The sequence below is a fragment of the Lycorma delicatula genome, chromosome 9 (assembly GCF_047948215.1).
Source record: "Lycorma delicatula isolate Av1 chromosome 9, ASM4794821v1, whole genome shotgun sequence".
Classification (NCBI taxonomy): Eukaryota; Metazoa; Arthropoda; class Insecta; order Hemiptera; family Fulgoridae; genus Lycorma; species Lycorma delicatula.
Window position 1 is genome coordinate 6,475,055 of NC_134463.1, and position 23,392 is coordinate 6,498,446.

At 30.6% G+C, this 23,392-nt stretch overlaps 1 protein-coding gene across 1 annotated transcript in view; it reads right to left on the reverse strand.

Annotated features, from left to right (window-relative positions):
* Positions 1-400: 400 nt before the first annotated feature.
* The window catches only part of raptor (regulatory associated protein of MTOR complex 1), an 83,745-nt gene continuing 60,753 nt past the window's right edge, over positions 401-23,392 (reverse strand). The window contains exons 19-24 of the mRNA XM_075375040.1: positions 18,755-18,958; positions 11,494-11,741; positions 8,140-8,322; positions 5,377-5,539; positions 1,653-1,769; positions 401-671 (exon numbers count right to left, since the gene is read on the reverse strand). Of these exons, the coding sequence (XP_075231155.1) occupies positions 473-671; positions 1,653-1,769; positions 5,377-5,539; positions 8,140-8,322; positions 11,494-11,741; positions 18,755-18,958 (1,114 nt within the window). The 3' untranslated portion in view covers positions 401-472. The remainder of the gene's footprint in view (positions 672-1,652; positions 1,770-5,376; positions 5,540-8,139; positions 8,323-11,493; positions 11,742-18,754; positions 18,959-23,392) is intronic.

The window sequence follows — 23,392 nt, forward strand, 5'->3', positions numbered from 1 at the left end:
TGTTGATGTATATTAACAAAATAACAATAACATCTTAAAACAAACAAAAAACTCTTATAATAATAACAATTATGTTTAAAAAGTGTATGGATACAAATCAATAATAAATAAGTGTACATACAATAAAAATGTAATAATGTAAACTAAAGTATGTTGAATTCTTTTATATTTTATCTAAATCATTTGAAAATAATTCTTGTTATATTATTTTTTATTCTCATAGGCTAATCTACAACTAACTAACCTAACTGCAAAAGAACTATCTATACTCATATTACTAACTGACTTGCCATTATTTTAATATTCATGGTATTAGTATTATGTTAACAAAATTAAAATAAATTATAAATATATATCGATTACATTTGTAATAAAAAAAAAAAAAAATTAAAATGGGTAACATGAGCAAAAATCACAAAATAAGGAAACGAACACATGACCTGGATAGCTAGTGAAGAATCTGTGGTGTAAGTCATCTTTTTGGGTCGACTGAATAAACGCAAAGCGCTGAGTCGACAGAACCAGCTGCAAGCAGTACTCTATGCGGGTGAAATGCCATACAACTGATAGGACCATAAAATCTTGGCGTCATAAACCATTCATGGTATTTAATAACATTTAATGCTTCACCTCTGGTATTGTAAATGCTGATATATTGGTTAGCAGAAGAACTGCTACAGAACAAACAAAACAAAAAATTACAAATAAAATTTGGCTAACTAATTTATTAAACATGATGTACAGACTGTACTGAAAGAGACAGAATCTTCTCCTCCCACAATATTCTAATTTTCCATTATTATCCTAAAACAGTTGTTTCCTTCCTTTTATGTAACACTATATTTCTTTGTATATAGATTTAATTGAGTCATTCTCATATTGACAACTTGGTATGTACATTTGTATTAAAAACAGATCCTTAAGATATACTTCACATTTATTCTTATCCTCAGAGCAATTCAATTATTCTACTATCAGTAAAAATTGTAATTTGTATATAAACATTTTTGTTCTGAATAAGCACCAGCAGAGAACAAACATAGCAAAGCAATAAAGAAAGTATTGATATTTTTAATTTCAGTGGAACATCTTCACCAAACCACATCTTGAAAATTATTATCACTTCACACAACAAAAATTTGTAAACAGTGAATAAATTAACTACACAGAATTTATATTTATGATTTATGTCTAAAATGTAGTTAAGCTGTTAATTAGGAGATAATAAATAATTTACGATCTATAAATCATTTTATACTTCCTCAAATATCTATTGCTTTTTTGTCAATTGATTACATAATCATGTAAATCACACAGCTCAGTTTTTTTTTTTTTTTTTATATTGCCGGCGCAAGTTTAATTTTGGTTATAGCATAGAACAGCAAGCATGAGTTAAAAAAATATTTATATAACAAAACAATCCATTTTAACTCTGTAAAACTAGATTAGCAGTTAGTTTTAGATTTTTACCTGATGTTAGATATTTAAATTCTGTGTTTCTGCACAGAATGGTAATAATTTATATTTTACCAAAAATAATTTAGCACTAGAAAATGATATAAATACTGATACTAACAAAAAAAAGAAACCCTTTCAAAAAGGTATATAGATAATATACAACAATTAATTATATAATAAAGATATACATTTACCAAGCAAATACATCAGCATTTCTATGTACAGCCATAGAAGTCATATACTGAGAAGTGGTGCATGTAAGCTTTGATGTATGGCATCTTATATCAAAAAATCTCACATCACCTCGGACACTAAAACATACACATAAATCAATTAATTTTAATTTATTAAAAACTAATTTTTAAAACTTATTACTTTTACTTCATTTATTACTTTCACAGAAATTTTTTTATAATGTTAATTTTATAAAATGTAGATAAAAATAATACATAATGACCAAATATAATAAATAAAAATTTAATTACACTGATCACATTACAGAATATAAATATTATATATATATTTCAACAATATTATATATATAATACATAAATATTATATATATATATATATTATATATAATATTAAAAATTATTATTTTTTAATAAATATATATATTGTTACCACATATATGCCTAATTTATGCGGATGAACATGTAAGTAACTCAGATGTGAGCTGGCACACAGTATATGTACACGCTGATACAAGTATCACTCCTGCTGCACACATGACCGCACAGTTCTCCCACCATAGCAGTGCTGCGGCCCCACCACTCTCAGGCTCCAACAAAAAAGCGTGCACGAGAGTGAATTTTCAATTCATCATCGACCAATACCTGGAGAAGACCAAGAAGAAGAAGAAAAAGATGGAAGAAGACAAGAAGTTTCCTGGGAGCCTCAATGTGGGACCTCCAAGCTAATGCCAACATCCCCGCCGGAGCAGAAGGCCTGGCCAGCCTGCCGAAGGAGCTGCTGAACACGAACAATACCTTCCTGCTCCAGCTTTCCAGGCTTCAATCGCCCTGACTGGCAGACTCAGCAGCAGGACTCGGCCCAGCATGGGATCGCTCAGGGAGAACCACCTTGGCTGCGCCGGCGAAGGACAATCGACGCTGACCTGACACTGCAGGGCTCTGGGGGTCACCACTGCCATACTGTAGTGGGGATCCAACTGCCGCTGAGGGGAAGCCCGATCTGACTTCCGATCGGGGAAGTCCTCATCGGACTTCCCCGATGAGGGGAAGTCCGGGAGCTGCAATTCCCGGACTTCACCAGAGACCAGCTTCCAAACCCAACAACTCTTCTCAGAGCTAACACAAGAAACAGCCGTTTTCAGGGCCACCACAAGGTTATGAATTATAAGAAGTCGAAGCGATTCGATGATATCAGCCCTTCTTAAGGCTACCAAAACGATATTAAGTGCCACATGCCGTCAAAGCCATTTGGCTACAATATATATACATATTAAAAAAATATTATTAATATTTTTTAATAATAATAATTATTATTATTTAATATTTATTAATAATTAAAAATAATATTATAAATATATTTGCATGAAGAGAAATACGGTAACATTGTAAATTAATTGTAATAAATTTAAATATTTTATACATGAAAAAATCTGGCCAAGGGTTGCATAACTTTCCTGGGTTTGCTCTTGACAGATTTTTATTTAAAATATGCCATAGGAATTTTTAAATATTAATAACTTAATTATACTATGTTTACAACTATGAGTACAACTGCTACAAACATAAAAGTGTTCTGTAAAAAAAATTGATTTGATTTGATCCCTTGATCAAATGATGTTTTTCTCTAAAATTTAATATTAAACTTTAAATTAGAAGAAAAAACAAACTTCTTAGTAAAATATTTACTCCTCATTGACCAAATAACATCATTTTTTATAATCTCTGATTCTTTGTCTATTTTTCAAGTTGTGGCAGTTATTAAAAATGTTATATGACAAGTTGTCAAGCAAATAGGAATATGGTCAATTGGGACGCAAATGACTTTTACCAAATTTTTTTTAGCAATTTTTCAAAATTTTGATGATAAAAATGATGTTATTTGGTCAATGAGGAGCAAATATTTTACTAAGAAGTTTGTTTTTTCTTCTCATTTAAAGTTTAATATTAAATAAATCCAAATAATCAATTAACCACTGTATCCGTTATAAAGAAAGATTTTAAGTAAATTTCCCAGCTATATCAAAATATGTTTAATGGTATAGAAAACTATCAAATCTTTTGCCTGCAACCCACTTGTTGGCAGGGAGTGGAGAATGGAAACAGTCTAATAATATTGTGCCTGTTTTAGGCATCATTTTTGTGATCTAATTTAACAATATCAACCAAATCTCAATCTTTTATCAACCTATTAGAAAAAAATAGTTATTTTCTTTATAACAAAAACTTAAAATTTTATTTAATACAACATAATTTGATAAAATGAATATTTACAGAATTATTACTGATTAAAAAATGTTGGGCACAATTTTTTTTTAATTTTCAAGTTATTTATTTTATATACGTTGTAGGACACACATACACCAAATTTTATTAAAATATTTCAAACCATTCTTAAGATAAAAATTTTTATTGTAAAAACAAAACAGTGGACAGACTGAAAAAGAAGCAAGATATTTGTTCATATGAACTTTTTTTTTATTTTGATGTCTTGAATTAGTTTCGTTAAGTTTAGCCAACACCTTCCAGGATACTGTAAAATCATTTCTGGAGGGGGAGTAAGTTACAGTGATCCTCCCTTGTTCAATGGAGATTAAAAATCATGCCAAAGCTGGAAAAACATAGAAAAATATTTGTCCCAAATTTCAACCTTTTTGATCAACTAGTTTTCAAGATAATGGGCAAAAAACTGTTCAGAAATAATGCTGAATATTGCCCACCACTAAAAGTGATTGATTTAAAACTTTGTAGTTTTAAATATGAGGGCTATATTTTGGCTATTTACAGAAGAAAAAAACAACAACTATAGGAAAAAATCTATTACATAAATTTGAAAATATTTTCTTAAACTACTTTTCTATGCATTCACCCAACAGATTAAGACATTCTATCTGTGAATGAGTATCTGTTAATGATATTTTGTATCCCTTCATCAGAAAATTCTTTCTGGTTTTTCAGCCAAATTGTGATTTTCAGCCATTCCTACTATGATGTATACTTTGATGTTGACATACTATGAAAAAATATCCAAAATACAGTAAATGAACAAGTAGTTTAAAAAGATATGTCAAATTTTTAAAACAAATTATTCATTCTAGAGACAAAAAATTTCCATTCAAAAAAATATAAAACAGGATGGATAGACAGATAAAATAGCTTTTCTGGAACTAAGTTTATAGGTTAAGCTAGATGACCACCATTAGCAGTTTTCCCAGTTTTCATTGAACCACGTTACTTATGGTACAGTTTGCTGTTCACATTTCAGTCTTACTATTTGTCAAACCATAATTGGCAAACATTACTGAATTAAATTTATATTGAACTATTATATTATTGGCACAGTATTTTTTATAATCTTTTCCAAATAAACATAGAGGATTTTATATGTAATGGTTTCTTGGAGTTTATATTTCTACATATAATTTTCTTTTTTTGTTAGATGTTTGAAATGTACCTTTTCTAATAAATGAACTAGAAGGTTATTTAACTTGCCCTTCAGGAGAAAAAAGGATTAATTTCTTCGCATAAAATTCATTAAGCAAGATGAAAAAGAACTAGACACACCATATTTTTTACAAAAAGGATATATAATGATAAAGAAATCAACATGTGTATACAGGAAAGGAAAACAGGCAAAAAAAATTTTAAAAGTTATTTAAAGAAAAGGAGGTAAATGACACTTGACAAACAGAGGAACACAAAAAATAAATAATATACAAAAAATTACCATCCACTAAGCAATGTGTTGGTAGCATCGCCACGAAGACTAACACAAACTACCCACGAAGCATGTTCTCGATACGTCATAACTCTAGCTTCTTGAGCTGGTAAACGACGATCAAACAAACGTACTGAACCATCACCGCAACCAGCAGCCAACAATGGACCACCTATAGTAAAACAAAATAAATAATCTCCTTAATTCATTCAATAATAAATAAACAACATTTTTTACATGGTTTTATTTTAAGCTTTATTTATTATAAATAAATATTATTTGTTTATAATAGGAAGTTTAATACAATACATCGTTGTTAACTCCCTAAGGTAAAGACATAAAGTATCAAATATGTCAACCAATTCAGGTTTACACTTGTGCAGGGTTCTGGTAACTCTTATTTCTTATGGAAAGCAGCAAGATTTACCAAGGTAAATTCTTATTATTCTTATTCTTATCTCAACCTGACACTGAAGGTACACTCTACCTTGTGCCTCAGCAGACCAAATTTCCAAATTTGGATTTGGCTTGCTGTCTCATACAAGGTGGCTCAAGGATGGTTCTGTTCTTGTGATCAAGTTACCGATTCACAGAAGCAGTTTTGCCTCGCATCACAACTCAACTGGACTTAGGTGATTGAAACAAGGTAGGGCTGACCTCATAAATTAAGATAAATCCATCTACAAGGAAAATCCAGTTTTCAGCAAAACCCCACTGAATCCAAGGACAGTCAATTCAAATGTCCCTCAAGTAGATGTGCTGAATTCCAAAACCAATACACAGTTGTTTTTATATACATATTTATTTTTATTTACTCAAATTTTCTGAAAATATTAAAACATCAGCAATGTATAACAGATGAGAATTAATATTCATAAATGCAATGATAGAAAACACTCAATTCACATTAACTCTAGACATTATCTGACAATGACTGGCCTTATTTGAAAGACAGTAACATATTTCACATTCTTTAGACCCTGGACATAATTTAAATAAATATTTTTTTAAAGTATTATTTTTTAAATAAATGTCATGTTTAATAAAAATTCAGCAAGTGATGTACGGTAAACTCTCTCAATTACAGATTAATGGTTCCAGTGCACTTACAATAAATAAGAGTAAAATTTCAATGACCAAACCCGTGTTTAGTACATCAGTACCTGTGAATCGCTTAAGTTAAACAAAAAGTATACTGTTCCCTTTTGATTTAATGTTATATGTTGTCAAATAAATGATGACATACCATACATTTAATGCCATTAAAAAAAAAATCATTACATCCTTATCTTCCCTACAACAAGTTGCATGCATCCTGTTCATATCCGTTCTCTTTAAATTCAAGCTACTCTTTGAGTTGCTGATACCTCCAAAATTTAAATTTCTTTCAATATCCACTATTTTATTCTCATTTATTGTACCACCTGTTGATCCTTCTAATACCGTTTTATCAAACTTTTTCCTCTCATTATTGTATGTTCTGTAAATTTGCATTTCTATTCTGAATTGTTCTGTTTAAACTAATGTTCTCATTCACTCTTAATATTACTTCATTTTTTAGAAATCTACCAATTTATTCTTCTTGTATCCCCTCCAAGACCATATTTCAGATGCCTTTCTACTCCTCTGTTTCTTAGTGTACTCTAAACAGAACTATTTCATTTTTCTATTAAAAGTCTTTAGCTACTGCTATGTGTAGTTTTTTATCTTCTTTTCAATTTTGCAATTTTTTACTAACATCACTGTACTGTAAGTGCCCCTGTACTATTTTACTCATTCACTTCTTCCTTATTTTTGTTTATTTATTTTGTTCGGATATTCATTAGCTTGTTCAACTCTTATCCTCATTTTTTTTCTTTTTCTTACCATTCATTATTTAATCATATATCACTATGATTTTTAACTTAACTAATCTGTTAAATATTCTGTTTTCATCTAAAAACATCATTTCATCTCATATGCAAACCTTAAACAATTTATTTTAATTTGCCTTCTTTTACTGCTGATCCTTTTACTTTTTTTGAGAATTTTTTATCACCTCTTCAAAATCCACATTAACTAAAGTTGGGGATAAGCAGCACAGTTGCTGCTTATCCCCAACTGCTTATCAAACCCACCGGGTTGGTCTAACAGTCAACTTGTCGTCATAAATCAGCTGATTTCGAAGTCGAGAGTTCTAAGGTTCAAATCCTTAGTAAAGGCTTTATATGAATTTGAATACTAGATGATGGATAATGGTGTTCTTTGGTGACTGGGTTTCAATTAACCACACATGTCTGGAACAGTCGACTTGAGACTGTACAAGACTGCACTTTATTTACATTCATACATATCATCCTCTGCAGTAATACTTTACGGTGGTTCCAGAGACTACACAAAAGAGCACACTTAAAAAACCCTTCTTCCTAAACTAAACCACACAGTTTATGGATTCTCAGTGTTCAAATAATGTTCAAAGCTGTTTTCTGATTCAGATATAGTTCTTTCCAATCTATTATTTTGCTTTTTAATGTCCCTATAAATTTATCCTGTTTGATAATCATCAAATGTTTTTTTTACATACTATGAAACACAGACTTATTCCTTTATACTGAACATGAAATAGCCAAATAAGAATCAATGGAGGCTGAGAACCTCTCTCTATTAAGATCATTAAATGTAATTAGCATAAATGTTAATAAAACATTATAATGTTACATACCTAATTGTATTAAAAATCTAAAAACAATAAGTTAAATCATCACCTGATTAATTTTTAAATGTTATAAATACCTGATGAATCGATTGAAAGGCTAGTAACACAAGAATCAGCACCAGTCGGTATATCACCAACTTTTAGTTCACGGTGGGCATCCCATGTACGAATAATCCGAGTATCACCAGCAACTACAAGTTTCTGTTCCTGCTGATCCCAGGCCATTACAAGCCCTGCGCTAGGACCTCCACCAGAACTACCTGTTCACATAATTAACCATAATATAAGCAAATAAGATAAATAATGTAATTCTACGTAAAAAGTGTTCAACAAAATGTTTACTGCAAGATATTTTTGTTTAGACATAGCTGATTTTGTTTTAACAGTTATCAATGTTTCATTATGGACCTGACTAAAAACATTATTCTGGCAGAGAAAAGACATTTTTTCAAACCATTCAATATCATATTTTTATTCCTCATATTTTTATGAAACCACAATTTAAAAAAAAGTTTATGGGAATTATGGCATGACATTTGAAATATCCTTCCACATTTGCCGATTAAACAAATAAAATGCACATAATTTTTAACAGAAATAAAGTACTATTACACTCAATATTATATGCGGTTAAGCATGAGAATTAGATATACTATAAATGGATTGTTAAACTTTTACATTTACATCAGAATTTACTTTTTTTTTACCTTCATTAGAAGTAAAAAAACTTCATTAAAAGTCTTCAAAAAATTGTATACACTTTCACATAAAGGTATTTTGATAAATAAAAAAAAAAAAAAAATAGCCAATTTTTAGAATTCACTATTTGAGGGCTCACTTGGCTAACTATATATATATATATCTTCTTTTTTTTCAATTATAAATTTATTTTTCATTATTTCTGCATTTTATGAAGTCTTGATATCTCTGTGGTTGTAACTACTGGAGACTTGGGAAACACTTGTAATGAATTTATTCTGACTGTTTAAGTTTTAGAGTGCTCATTTGAATCGTTTTAATGTAAAAGTAGCATTGGATGGATGTGAGTAATCTACTGATTATTATAGATTTTTTTAAATAAATTTTACTTCCCCTCAACATCTACCTTTATGTAACAATAAATAAAAAACTATGAAAAGTTACTTTTTACTTACTTTTTATTAATTTTTTTTCTCTGTATTAAGTGCTTCCACAGACATTTCTGCTTCATTAGAACATATCAAAATATAAAATATTGTATTAAGAGTGTACATAAAAAAATAAAATATAGAGAGGTAAGGTTTACCTTAGTCACTGATATAAAATGCATTATTCAGCTGTTGTTATAATCTATAATATGCACTTAATAAATAAGATTAATTTAAATTATTCAAATTATATTAGTAACAAATAATATTCCAGTATTCACCACATCGATTGTACTAGCAGCAGAATAATTCATTCTGTATCAGTAACTGAGATGAGGGAATATGACCATAATATTATTATCATGATCAAATGGTATAATATCAAATTCATCTGTAATTTTATTTTCATTTATGTATGTGAAAGCCACATCTAGAAAAAGAAGACCATGAGAGATGGAAAATGGAAATTTTAGGTAATTTTTAGGCACCTATTTAAGTGCAATGTTAGAGGATTTTTAAACAGTATACACACATTATAAATGCTTGCAATCATTCAAATAGTATTCACTTTTTATAATAAAATATAAAAACTTGAAGATTTTGCTGGATGAAATTTACATATCATAACTTGGATCAAATTCCATGATTTAAAAATGTAATTAGTTTGTTCAGAGATGCAGACTTTGGATAATTCTACTTTTTAAATATTGTTGAAAGCACGATGATTTTTAGATGTAAATGTACTGCTAGTGCACTGTAATATAAAATCCATGTTTCAGTCAGTAACAACTGAATTAAGGAACTCATCTTTCTCTGTATAGTGCATGAAAAATTCCAAAGCAGATCCCATTCAAATTTTTTGTGACATTCCGTTAAGATATGCAACACCCAACGTGCACAAACCTTTCTGAAGCCTAAATGATCATGAAAAATGCGACCAATAACAGCTCTTGAAACATCAGGAAAAAGAAGAGCCAGGTCGAAAATCATTGAAAACTATCTTTTCTGATTTCATCATCGACGCATTTCAACACGTCCTCTGTGATTATCGAGGGCCTACCCGAACGTTCATCATGCATATTAATTCTGTTATTTCTAAACCTTTCACACCATTTTTGATCGTTACTTTCATTCATTACATTGTCACTGTACACAGCAACCAACTGCCTACAAATTTCAGCCAGCTTAATGCTTTGATAGTTTAAAAATTGTATGACTCCACGTATTTAACACTCAGCGGCAACATCGATTTTCCTATTCATTTTATAATATAATAACTCACACGTTATCAAAGATACTAAAATACGACAACTTACAAACAACAATACAGTGTGAGCATTACTATCGTGTTCATGAACTCTGAATTTTTTTGTGACATTCTGTTATGACATGTGGCACCCAACGTGCATAAACCTTTCTGAAGCCTAAATGATCATGAACAATGCAACCTATAACAGCTCTTGAAACATCAGGAAAACGAAGGGCCAGGTCAGAAATAATTGAGCAACAATCTTTTTTGATGTCATCATCAATGTGTTTCAACAAGTCCTCTGTAATTATAGAGGGCCTCCCCAAATGTTCTTCATCATGTACATCAATTCTGTTATTTCTAAAACTTTCACACAATTTTCAGATGTTTCTTTTATTCATTACATGATCACTGTACACAGTAACCAACTGCCTATGAATTTCAGCCAGGTTAACATTTTGATGGTTTAAAAAACATATGACTCCACGATTAGACAGTTGGCGGCAACATCGATTTTCCTGTTCATTTTATAACGGAATAACTCACATGTAATAAAAGATACTACAACGCGACAACTTACAGACAACAATGCAGTGTGCACATTACTAATAGCGTGGATTGAATTACACAGGTTCACCAACCTTAAGGGGAGAAATTTCCCAGCAGTCTTTACTTCAGAGATATCCCTCGTACATCACCTGAAATATTTCAGGGAATACCATCCTGGAAATTGAAGAATAGGAAGTAAGGATAAGATGTCAATGACTGCACCAAATTTAATAAGCCAGTTTCCTTATTTCATTTTACTTAAACTGCTTAAAAAATTGATAATTATTTTATATATATATATATATATATACAGATGAAACAATATTAATAACCATAATTAATTAAAATCAAACCTATCATATAAATGTAGAATTATAATTTTAATGAACTGGAAAATCACTCATTAAAAAGATAATCACAAAAAACTGGCAATCGTATAAAAACTAATGAAAAGATAATTTCATATAAATTTTCCAAATTGTTATAATAATAAAAATGAAACTGACCAGTACTGTGCGGTTTACAGATCGGTGTCATATCTGGTAACGCTTGCCAAGCAGTAACAAGAGTTGGTTCCCGACTAGTATAATTGCTCCACAACCTCACGGCACCATCTTCCGAACCAACCAAAAGTAATGCAATGTCATGTGGATTTACAAAATCCAGTGAAGTAATACGAATGCCCATTTTTGACCAACTGTTTCTTTCAGTACGCCAATGACTCAACTTCATACCGTTTGTATAATCCCAGACACTACATGCATAAAATTTTAAAATAATTATTAAATCAAAACATTGGCATTAATAATTACAAAATTTCAGCAATGACAATTAAAGAATGAGCAAAAGATTCTACATTAAAAAAAAAACTATGTTTCATATAAATAACATATTACTTTTAGCAATATACAAAAACTAAAATTCAAGTTTTAATAAAATTGTATATATATTTAATATTTTTCTTTCACACTAATTATGTAAATATGGAGTAAATCTTTTTGAGCATTTTATTTAGAATACATGAGGTTTTTTTTATAGAGCAGCACCATACATCAAATTTTTATTTAACAAATCAAAATGAAGGAAGGGATAGCACATTTAAATCATTAGGTGTACTATCACCCATCCATTCTTACTGTTGAAGCTTCTTCTTTCATCAAAAAGCTGTAATTGTTGTACTACAGAATTAAACTGTTCAAAAACTGTTGTCAACAAATTAATAAATAATGAGTTAGATTTTAAGTGACTAGGTAAAAAAAAACCCGCAGCAATTAGAATTGCATAACTTTTCTGGCTACAACAGTCAAGGTATGCAATTCATTTTTTCAAAAGGAAAAAAAATTCCTTTTTATTGATAAACAATAACCAAAATTATGAATTCTTTTTTTTCATATGTTAAGTAAAAATATCCATTTGCAATTTTAATGATTTAAATATTCACCAAAATTGATTGTAAATAAATTCAAATCAAAATTAAAAAAAAACGTTTTTCAATATTTTTTTTTTTAATTTGAGTGCTCTCCCATCAGGTGAGTGATATAAGTAAGTTTAGCGACCCTATTTTTAACATAATACATTTTCAGCAAGAAAAATATGAAATTTCAAAAAAATTTCATTTTGGAGGTTTCCATACTCAAGGGGAAGCAATCAGATAAAATTAATTTTTAAGAAAATAATTCCTCAGTGATAATAGCAAATTTTAAAAAAGAGATTTACAAAATCGTTTAAAAGGTACAGATATAGCCATATTTCTAAATAAACAAAGTTGTAATTCTCTAGGAAGGGAGTGAAAATTCTTGGGTATTTTTTTTCCTCAAGAAATATTAGAGTAAAGGGCTATCAAAAAATTAATGAGTTTTGCATTTTAATTGCAACAGATAACTTGTAAGAAAAATTTAAATATAAAATAAATTTTTAAAAATGTTAAAAAAATTTATTAAATATTTTTTATTATCAGACTCTTGGGACAGGCAAAACTTTTTATAGTGGTTTGAAGACCTACTAAAGAAAATATAGAGCAAAAACTCCCACTAACTCCTTTTCTGAGCAAAATATAGCTTAAAAAAAGACAAAAATATTAAACTTTTCGAAGGGGGGGGGGTAAATATTAAGTAAAGTTTTTTGGAAATTTGTTACTTCAATAAAAAAAATTTCACCTTTGTAACAAAGATTTTTTTGCTTAAGTGCCCCAGTAAAAATCTGAAATTTTATCTTGGCCAAAACACCTCCTCCTCTAATTTTTACAAAAATTTAATACACTCTTTCCTTCATGAAGGTAGTACCTGCCTATTAAGTTTAAAAAAAAATTGGTCAATGGGATCCAGAATTATAAGACCAAATACTTGCCCTGTACGTATATATGACATGTATACAGTAGTCTCTATAATCCAGCACATCCAGTAATCGGGCATTCTTGCCTGGCCACATACAACTCTTATAAACACACTGGAATAGGGATGGGAGGTTCATGTTACAACATGTTCCACTCCACAAAGCAAAACAATAAACTATCAGTGAGTCATGTCTCTCTTTGCCTTAGAACAGTATGTTAGGAGTGTTGTTCAAGTTCACTAGTGCATAATAAATCATTTTTTATTATGAATGTTATTACACAAACATAATTTTGCAATTTTTTACTTTAGTCAGTCTTTTGTTTCACTGCTTTGTTGAATTTATGTCACGATGTTAATACAGGAAAATCATAAACATAAAACATTAACATTAGTTAAAATATATGAAATTGGCATGGAAACAGTTGATCTTTCAGAAGAATATGACATTGGATGTGCATCAATCCATGACCATTTGAAAGAACTCTGATAAAATTAAATAATTTATAAAAATCAATGAAAATTTGTCCACTAACAGAAAAATGAGAGAGTTCCCCCAAGTTTGAAGAAAGCTCTTGGTTCTCCAAGAGTAGAGGCTTACAGGCTCAAAGAGTAGAGAAGTGGACATGCTCCTATTTCAGGGGAAATACTGAAGGAGAAAGCAAAGTTTTTTTATCAACAAATTATGAAGAAAGATGATTGTAAAACAAGTGTAGGGTGGCTGAATAAATTTAAAAAGCAGTATGACATTAGGCTATTAATTTCCACAGGTGAAAAGCTCTCCTGTGATGCTTCTTCTTCTTTCTTTCCTGTTTAGCCTCCAGTAACTACCGTTTAGATAATTCTTCAGAGGATGAATGAGAATGATATCTATGAGTGTAAATGAAGTGTAGTCTAGTACATTCTCAGTTCGACCATTCCTGAGATGTGTGGTTAATTGAAACCCAACCACCAAAGAACACCGGTATCCACGATCTAGTATTCAAATCTGTGTAAAAATAACTGGCTTTACTAGGACTTGAACGCTGGAACTCTCGACTTCCAAATCAGCTGATTTGGGAAGACGCGTTCACCACTAGACCAATCCGGTGGGTTCTCCTGTGATGCTGCTGGAGTTGAACCCTACATAGAAAACTTTGAAGACACTATAAATGAAATGAACTTAAGTCCAGACCAAATCTACAAAACGGAAAAGTGGGTTGTTTTGGAGGCTGCTACCAAAGCAAACTTTCGTTCACCAGTGAACATGAAGCCAGTGCTCCTGCAAGTAAAATGGCTAAAGACGAAATTACCTTTATGCCATGCTGCAATGCAAGTGGGATGCACAAACTCAACCAGTTGTAGGGAAAGCTAAAACTTCAAGGGCATTCAAGAATGTGAATGTCCCTGTCATTTATAAAAATCAAGGGAAAGGCTGGATGACCGAATCTGTTATTGCTGAATGATTTAATGACATTTTTGTTCCATCTGTGAAAAACTTTCTGAAGAAAAAGAACTTGCCTTAAAAATTTGATATAGATTATTGATAACTGTCCTTCTCACCCTCATGAAAACGAGTTGAAGAATAAAGATGATTATATATGCTTAAATGTGAACCCCCTTTTTGCAGCTTTTGGACTAAATGTTATTCAGTTTGTGAAAACAAACTACAAAAAGAAGTCCCTGTATAGTATTTTATCCAAAGATGAGAACATTGTCCAATCTTTAAAAGATGCAAATATAAAAAATGTTTTTTTTAACTGCATGGACATGTTTTTTTAATGCATGGGATAATATAGATGAAAAAACAGTCATATGTTCATGAAGAAAATTTTTCTGCTGGAGGCATATAAAACAATATTTTGGTAAAGAAAAATGCCCAAAACAAGACAGGTTGTAAAATCTTGAAAATATAATCAACAGTAGACAAGGAATTAAAAGATCTTTGGAATGCAAGTGCTGAAAAATTCATTGACATTCCTGACCATGTTATTATAGATGATGTTAATACCTGGCTAGTTGATGAGGAATATCAAAAAAATCAATTCATGACAGAAGATGAAATCATCACAGACATTGCAAAAGACATGATGATGATGGAGAGGCATAAAATACCAACCCTGAACCTACTCACTCTGTCAACCAACCCAGCCCCCTGAAGACTATTGCAACATCATTCAAGTAGACGGAAGAGAATGGTGCTACAGCTTGTGAACTTCTAAATTTGAATCAACTACACAAGTCAGCTGTAAAATTATTTCTTCACACAAAAAAGCAAAAGACAGTTGACAGGTTTTTCCTCAATTGTAACAAGTACTGTATCCTGTATGTAAATAAGCCTACTACCGTTTAATACTGTTTACAACAGCTCTATGATTTTATGAATTAAATGTTGATCTATATCAGCGTTTCTCAACTTTTCAGTATTTGCGACCCCCCCTTTATGGAGCCCCAACAATAACAATATATACAATAATAATGTATTTGACGCTAAAGCTACTAAAGCAATACCTTAATTACAAACCTTACAAATTACCAAGAGTAAGTAAATTTTTTGATATTTGGTTAACACCGATCCCCTGCACTGACAAACCCAGAATCGACACCTTTCTTTTGCTCTCTGTCTTATATCCACCATATTGGACATTCTTGCAAGACAATCACGAGCATTCTTGAACATTCTGGAACATCTGCACAACCATCTGCATTAACATCTATAAATATGCTGCACCTCATTAATTCCAGCCAGTCTCAGTCAAGTTGATCCTTCTATTGCTATCGAATCTATTGTGAATGTGTATGTTAAAATTTTATGTTAATTGCAATCCATGGTATTAAATATTTACAGCAGTAGATTTATACAGAATTATGGATAAATTTTTAAGTGGGTGTAAGTGGGCATTAGATGATAGTGAAGCATCAACAAGTGCACAGATGAGCACGGTTCCGAAAATAAAATCAATAAAATATTCTCAAGAATACTTAAATTGTGCATTTAACAGTACTGAAATAAGTGAAGAAGAAAGGCCCCTGTGCGTTATTTGCTAAAAATTCTACAGCAGACAGCATGAAACCTAATAAACTTAAATGACATTTGGAAATGCTTAACAGTGAGTCCGTTAACAAACCCTGAGAATTCTTCAAATTAAAATTAAAATCATATGAAAAGTTATTAAAAAAAATTTTTGTGAATGAAAAAGCTTTATTTGCCTCTTACAGTTTCATGCAAAAGAGCTAGATGTAAAAAGCCTCTTACCATTGGTGAAGAGTTTATTTTGCCAGCTGCAATTGAAATTGTAGAAACTACGTTTGGAGATAACTTTGCCAAACAATTGCAGTTCATACCTCTATCAAATGATACTGTTGCCTATTGAATTGGTGATATAGCTGAAAATGTACAGCATCAGCTTTTCAGGAAGTTATGTGACAAATTGTTTTCAATTCAGCTTGATGAGGCAACAGATAGCAATAAAGATGCTCATTTCATTGCCTATGTTCGATTTTGTGATGGTATGTCAGCAGTAGAACTACTTTTCTGCAAACCAATAGAACTCGAAGCAACAGTACTCACATTACTTGCTATCTTAAATGATCTTACAAACAAGGCAAACATAGAGTGGAAAAATAAGCACCGATGGTGCTCGTTCAATGTCTGAAAGATTCCAAAGTATACAAGAACTTGTGAAACAAAAATCTCCACAGTGTGTCTGGACACATTGCATGATCCACAGAGAAGCTCTGGCTTCCAAAGAAATGAGATCTATTCTGAATATTGTGCTAGCGGCAGTTGTAATCATAGTAAATTATATAAGACCCCTAAAATGTAGAATTTTTTCTGCACTTTGTAAAGACATGAGTGCAGTACATTCAGTATTACTATTTTACTGCGAGGCAAGATGGTTATCACACAGGAAATCTTTGCAATGTATTTATGAATTAAGAGATGAAATCGTCATTATTCTAGAAGAGGAAAACTGAACAGAAGCCAAGAAGTTTCGGGTTGGTTTATTTGTGATGGACTTGAGCTACTTGGTCAACATATTCGAGAAATTTAATACCTTGAATCTTCAAATCCAATGAGCTAATACACATATGTTGGATACGATGATAAATTTAATGCTTTTCGTAGAAAACTGGAATAAATTTAATTTAATAGGATTAAAGAATGCAGACCTACTACATCCACATACAACCATGTCCATATCACACATTTTGGAAAAGAATCAAAGGAAAAATGCATTATAATTCAAACTAAATGAAGAAAACCAACAATCTTTTAAATATGGTCCTAAAGCTAAATATCAAGTAGAAGATAATTTATTAGGAACAAGGATATCTGGACAACTGCTCTTTAAAAAATTCATAAAAAGAAAATTCTTGCTGTTTTTTCCTCAAATTGCAACTTACATGTAATTTGTCTCAAATAGGGACGCATAAATTTTGATTTTTTTTTTATAAAAATGTTATGGAATACCTATTCTTAATACATAATAGTCTATATATGACCTCAAATATCCAAAAAAAAGATTGGAAATTAAGAAAGTAGATCAATATCTTGTTAAAAATACATACTTGAATACTGTAAATTAACAACAAAAAAAAATAAATTCTTTGAGTTATGAATTAACTTAATTGGAAATAAACAGTGAAATAATTAGATAATGGAGCAAATGTCATAGAATTAAAAAAAAACAATTGAATAAAATCTTAACCTCATTCAAAGGACATCTCTTTTAGAGGTGAATCAGTTTGTGTATGTATAGAGAGGGAGGCAAACCAGCAATGACTGGAACCTTCCGCAACACTTCTAGTATGGCCTTTCAAGACTTGTACTATGCCATTGGATGTCTTTAACCATTACAAAGATTAAACAGTAGTTTTTATTTTTCAACAGACAATAATTACTAGATCGAAAACAATCTGGACAAAATGATGAATGACTGAGTACCCAAAGAACTTGTTATTTTCAGTTAAAATATCCCTGGAAAACTACTGTTCATTAACAAGAATTAAGAAACCAATTGCATAATGCCAAGTACTTGGACAAAACATAGTGATTTAGCTTTCAGAATAATTAAAAATTTCCAATAATAGTTTTTCCCCCAAAAACAAATTTATGATAAGTAATTTATTTAATCATTGTAGCACACAGGTGTTATCTTTATTTCTAGAGTAAAGTTTTTTGTTTTTTGATGATCCTGATGACTTCGGATCAGCATCTTCTCATTTAATTGCAATAAAATCACACATCACAGTAACTATAAAATGTTTTGTTTAAAATGCATTAGTATCACAGAACAAGAAGTAATAATAATCACAATTAATCATTTAAATCAAATAATAATAGAATAATACGATAAAAGAAATGAATAAGCTTTATATGTACATAAAAAATTATCTAAAAAATTAAAATAACTACAAACCAAAGTAAAACAAAAACATGGAAAATATAACACACCTGAGGGTATCAGCTGACCTTAAGTAGTCTTTTCCAGCATGTACAACCAAAGGTTCATATGGATGAAATAAAACAACTGAGGGAGGTATAGCACCTCCCTCAGAAGTTTTCACATTCATTAGTTGATTTTCAAGACGTCCAACCTGAGGTATTTTTCTCTGTTCTTCTTTAGCTTCTCTCCGCAAAGCTGCATTTCTTAAATACCTACATAGTCCAACACCAACCAATACATAAAACAATTATTAGTTAATATAAAGAAAAGTTCCTCATAAGAAGCATATAAAATAATAATTTATAAAATATGTATAAAAGTTATATCAACAGTATATTTAACATAGATGATGATTAATAAAGAAGAACAAAGGAAGCTAAAACATTTTCAACTGACCAAGAAGGTAAACAAATATTATATTCCATACATTCATTCTAAATTTCAACACACCACACCTAGCACACTGTTTTTCAAATTACTTAAAGCTTTAAAAGAAAAAAAAATTCTGGTGTCACATCACTGAAATATTCATTGCTCATTAACCCCACCAAATCGTTTTAAAATTTCCTTATTTATAAACATTTTACAGTACGGCAAAAAACCAGAATAACATGTGGTTAAGCAATGGTATGTACACCCAATCTCCAAACATATTTGTTTTGCCAAACTTGTGAGTACGTACACAGCTCTGCAAAACCACAGATGCTTTCTATATTAATTTCATCTGCTTTCAATCCCAAGTTAGTGCTGTATTCTGAATTAACTGTTTGGTTTTGCTAAAGATGACATGTTATAAAAATTCCTTATTTACCCCTCAAAAAATGTTAAATCAACTGTTAAAATCTCTAGTTGCTCAAAATTTTACAAAATGTCCACTTACTTGTGTTTCTTATCAGCAATTAAATGATTCCACTTGGCATAGCAGCTCCTGAATACCCAACTGCTCTTGAATTCATAAACTTAATTTTTTTTTAACATGGCAAGTCAAAATCAAACAAGTCTAATCCTAAACCTACAGCTTTACTACAACCACCTAATTGGAGATAGAAACGAATTCTCACAATAAAAACATTTTTAAATTAAAAACTGCTCTAGCCATTTAATGAAAATGTTTTTATCATCACAGGCAATAATATAATATGTGATTTCTGCATGAACGTTACGCCTGCAAAGGATGGTTTACATTAGGATAATTTTGTTTATGACTGCCATAAAAATGCTTTCGACATTTCTTCTATACAATGAGAAGTATAAAAATTTCTTTTAAATCCTACTGTCTATAATTATAAGCTGTATAAATAAATAATAAAAGAACTTCATTATCTATAAACCTTTCAAAGATACCCTAACAGCTTTATGTCTCCGCAAATACGCCTTGCCTTATTCCTACCATACAACTAATAAATAAATAATCTTTCTTTCATTTAATCCTTTATTCTGATCAGTACATAACAATAAACCAGGTGATTCAAAAAAGACTTCATAACTTTAAAAGCATATAAAAATTTACTGAAATAACTCACAGATTCGATTGAGTAACATTTCATAGAAAAACAAACCAAGTTTGCCACTCAATATTCACTCTGGTTCGATGTGGCCTCCATTTGTAATGTGACATACATTCCACCTGAAGTTGATTTCATTCCAAACTGTAGCCAGCAAGTCCAATGTTACCTCTGCAGCTTCAGCATTTATTAAAAGTAATTCAACAAGATTAGCAGGTAAAGATGATACATAAATCTCATCTTTAATGAAACCCCACAAGAAAAAATCTATTGGGGTCAAATCTAGAGAACAAGGTGGCCACGCAATTGGACCTTCACAACTCGCCGATCTGGGAATCGATATCAAGAAAATTTCAGACTTCTAGGCGGTAGTGAGGTGGTGCCTTGTCTTGCTGATAGTAACGATATCTTGGTCATCATTGTTTAACTGAGGAATTACAAAATTTTGAAACATGTCCACAGTTAAATGATACCATTTACAGTTACCTCCTGGAAGAAGAACAGGCAGTACAATCATTGTTTGCCTAGGGCACAAAAACATTGACCTTAGGGTTCTCACAAATCTGCTGCAAAGCTTCATGTCGGTTTTACCTATGCCATATTTGGCAGTTATGGGTGTTCACCTTGTCACTGACAAGGTCTATCCATCAATTCCACACAAAACTGCAGCCAAGCAACTTTATCGTCATCTGTAATGTGTTGAACCACGGTTAGTCTGTATGGCTTCAAGTGCAATTATTTACGTAATGCCATATAGACATTTGTGGAATGCCAGTCTCACGTAACACACGTTGAGAGTTGATTTCTTCGGACTACGTGCAAAGCTTTCTCTAAGTTGTTCCACAGCAACTTCAGGGATGCGTGGACATTCTGGTGATTTTGTATGTTTAACAAACAACATATCTAACAAAGCTCTGGTGCCAAGAGTAAATCGTATGCCTACTAGGAGGCTCCCTACTGTACTCTACGAAAATTACATTGACTGCAGTTGCTCAGCAAATCATGAAACCAAAAAACACAAAGCGACCATGTTCCACATCAGTAAATGTATCAATTTTTAACAACATTAGTGACAGCGCTAGTGGCCAAATTCAGTACTAAAAAACTACATAAGTCAAAACTTGATGTGTTTGTTATGAAATGAAACCTCAACCAAATCTGTAAATAAACCTTTATATGCTTTTAAATTTGTGAAGTACCTGGTATTATATACATCACATCAGAATTGGTTAGTTAAGCTAGTCCACAGATAAAAAATGAACTATCCCAGCATTTACCAGGATGGATAAGGAAACCGTGGGGTAAATCCATCATCACCATAAAATGCACAATTAATTATAAAATAAAAAATAGATATGATTAAAGCCATATTAATTATTATAATAATATTATAAGCCATATTAATAATAATATTAATTAATGAAAATTATTTGAGCACAAATAAACTTTCAACAAAGATACAAAAAATTAATCTTTTTTATCATTTTTGATCTAATATAATTTAAAAATTTATCAACAGGTTAATGCTATTGTAATTCGGAAAAATCTTAATATTTTATATAAACTGAGAGGAAAATTTTTATAAATGGTTCTGTAATTTATTCAAAATGGCAGCAGAAGCATACATAATAAGCACCTTCTTCTAAGCAAAATATTGTGTTGAGTTACAGGAAACCAGTTCTGTTAACCGATTTCATAGGGGTGGATGTCGTTGTTTTTTTAAGAATAACTGATTATTCTTTTTAACAAAGATTGCACATTCATAAATATAAACACAGAGATAAGTTAACATAATTTACTAATATAAATTTTCACGAATTAAATTTATGATTATGGGTGCCGAAATATGATCATTATCATTAATGGGAATTCCATACACACAATTAACAATGTTATATCTACCTAAAAGCATAATGCAATAGTTTATTCGTACTTAAAAAATCAGTTTCAATCCACCTAATGAATAACATCTTTTTAACTGCTAACATAGAATTTTCAAGTTCTTTAAAATAATTATCTAAGACATAAATACAATTGTATCATCTGAAAAAATGTAACAATGAATGGGTCAAAATTTAAAAGCAGATCATTAATAAACTTTAAGAAAAGTAAGAGATTGAGATATTAAGAACACTTCCCTTAGGCAATTTGGGTTCTGCACCTTCAAGTGAGGTTTTTATATATGTAGTCTTCTTATCAAAAGATTTTGACTACTTAAAGTTTGACATATGATTTTAACCAACAGTAAGCAGTTTTCTGATACCATATTTACTAAGTTTTCTCATCGATAAAAATACTAAATCACATACTTCACTGAGATAGCAAAAACTGAAAATTAAATTTTTTAACTATGCTATTTATAATATGTTTTTTAAAAAATGAAAAATGGATGTGTAAGCAGTCAATTTTTTCCTTAAAATCATTCCTGAAAGTTTATTAATACACTTTTCAAGAAATATTGTCTATTTTTTTTTCAAATACTTTAGAAAATATGGACAATAAAATAGTCTGTATAATTCTGCAATTTAAATGCAAAACATTTCTAAAAGAGTGAATAACAATAGAAATCGTAGGGTAGATGGGAAATACTCCATTGTTGAAAGATTCATTAAGTAAATCTGGAAGGACAGTAATAGCGCTCATGATTTCTTTTAAAATACTGATAGGAATTTCTGCTCAGCAATATGCACTGAATGTCTACTCTTCTCATATATTAAAAAAATTAGGCTGAAAACCTATTTCTATCTGGGCATTCTACTAGACTCATCAGGCTGATTTTTATTTTTTTTATTCTGCTCAGAATGACACAAAGATATGTGAACAAGCATCATTGGACCTCAAACTTGAGTCACCTGAAAATTCCCCCCAAAAAATCTTCAATTATTACTTAACTGAGAAACTTTCTAAAGTTATTATTCATAGAAAAATCACTCTGAAGGTTTGTTGATGCTTGATGATACATCTGCAAGCCATTCGAGTAGAATAAAAAAAAAAATCAGCACAATACGTCCACTAGAACATCTGAATGGACTGGAAATGGGTTTTGAGCAAGCATTTTACCTTTTATAGGAAAGGAAAGAGAAAAACACAGGAGTTGGGGATGAGATGTGTTGTAAATGGAATAGGTTTTTCGCCATTTTA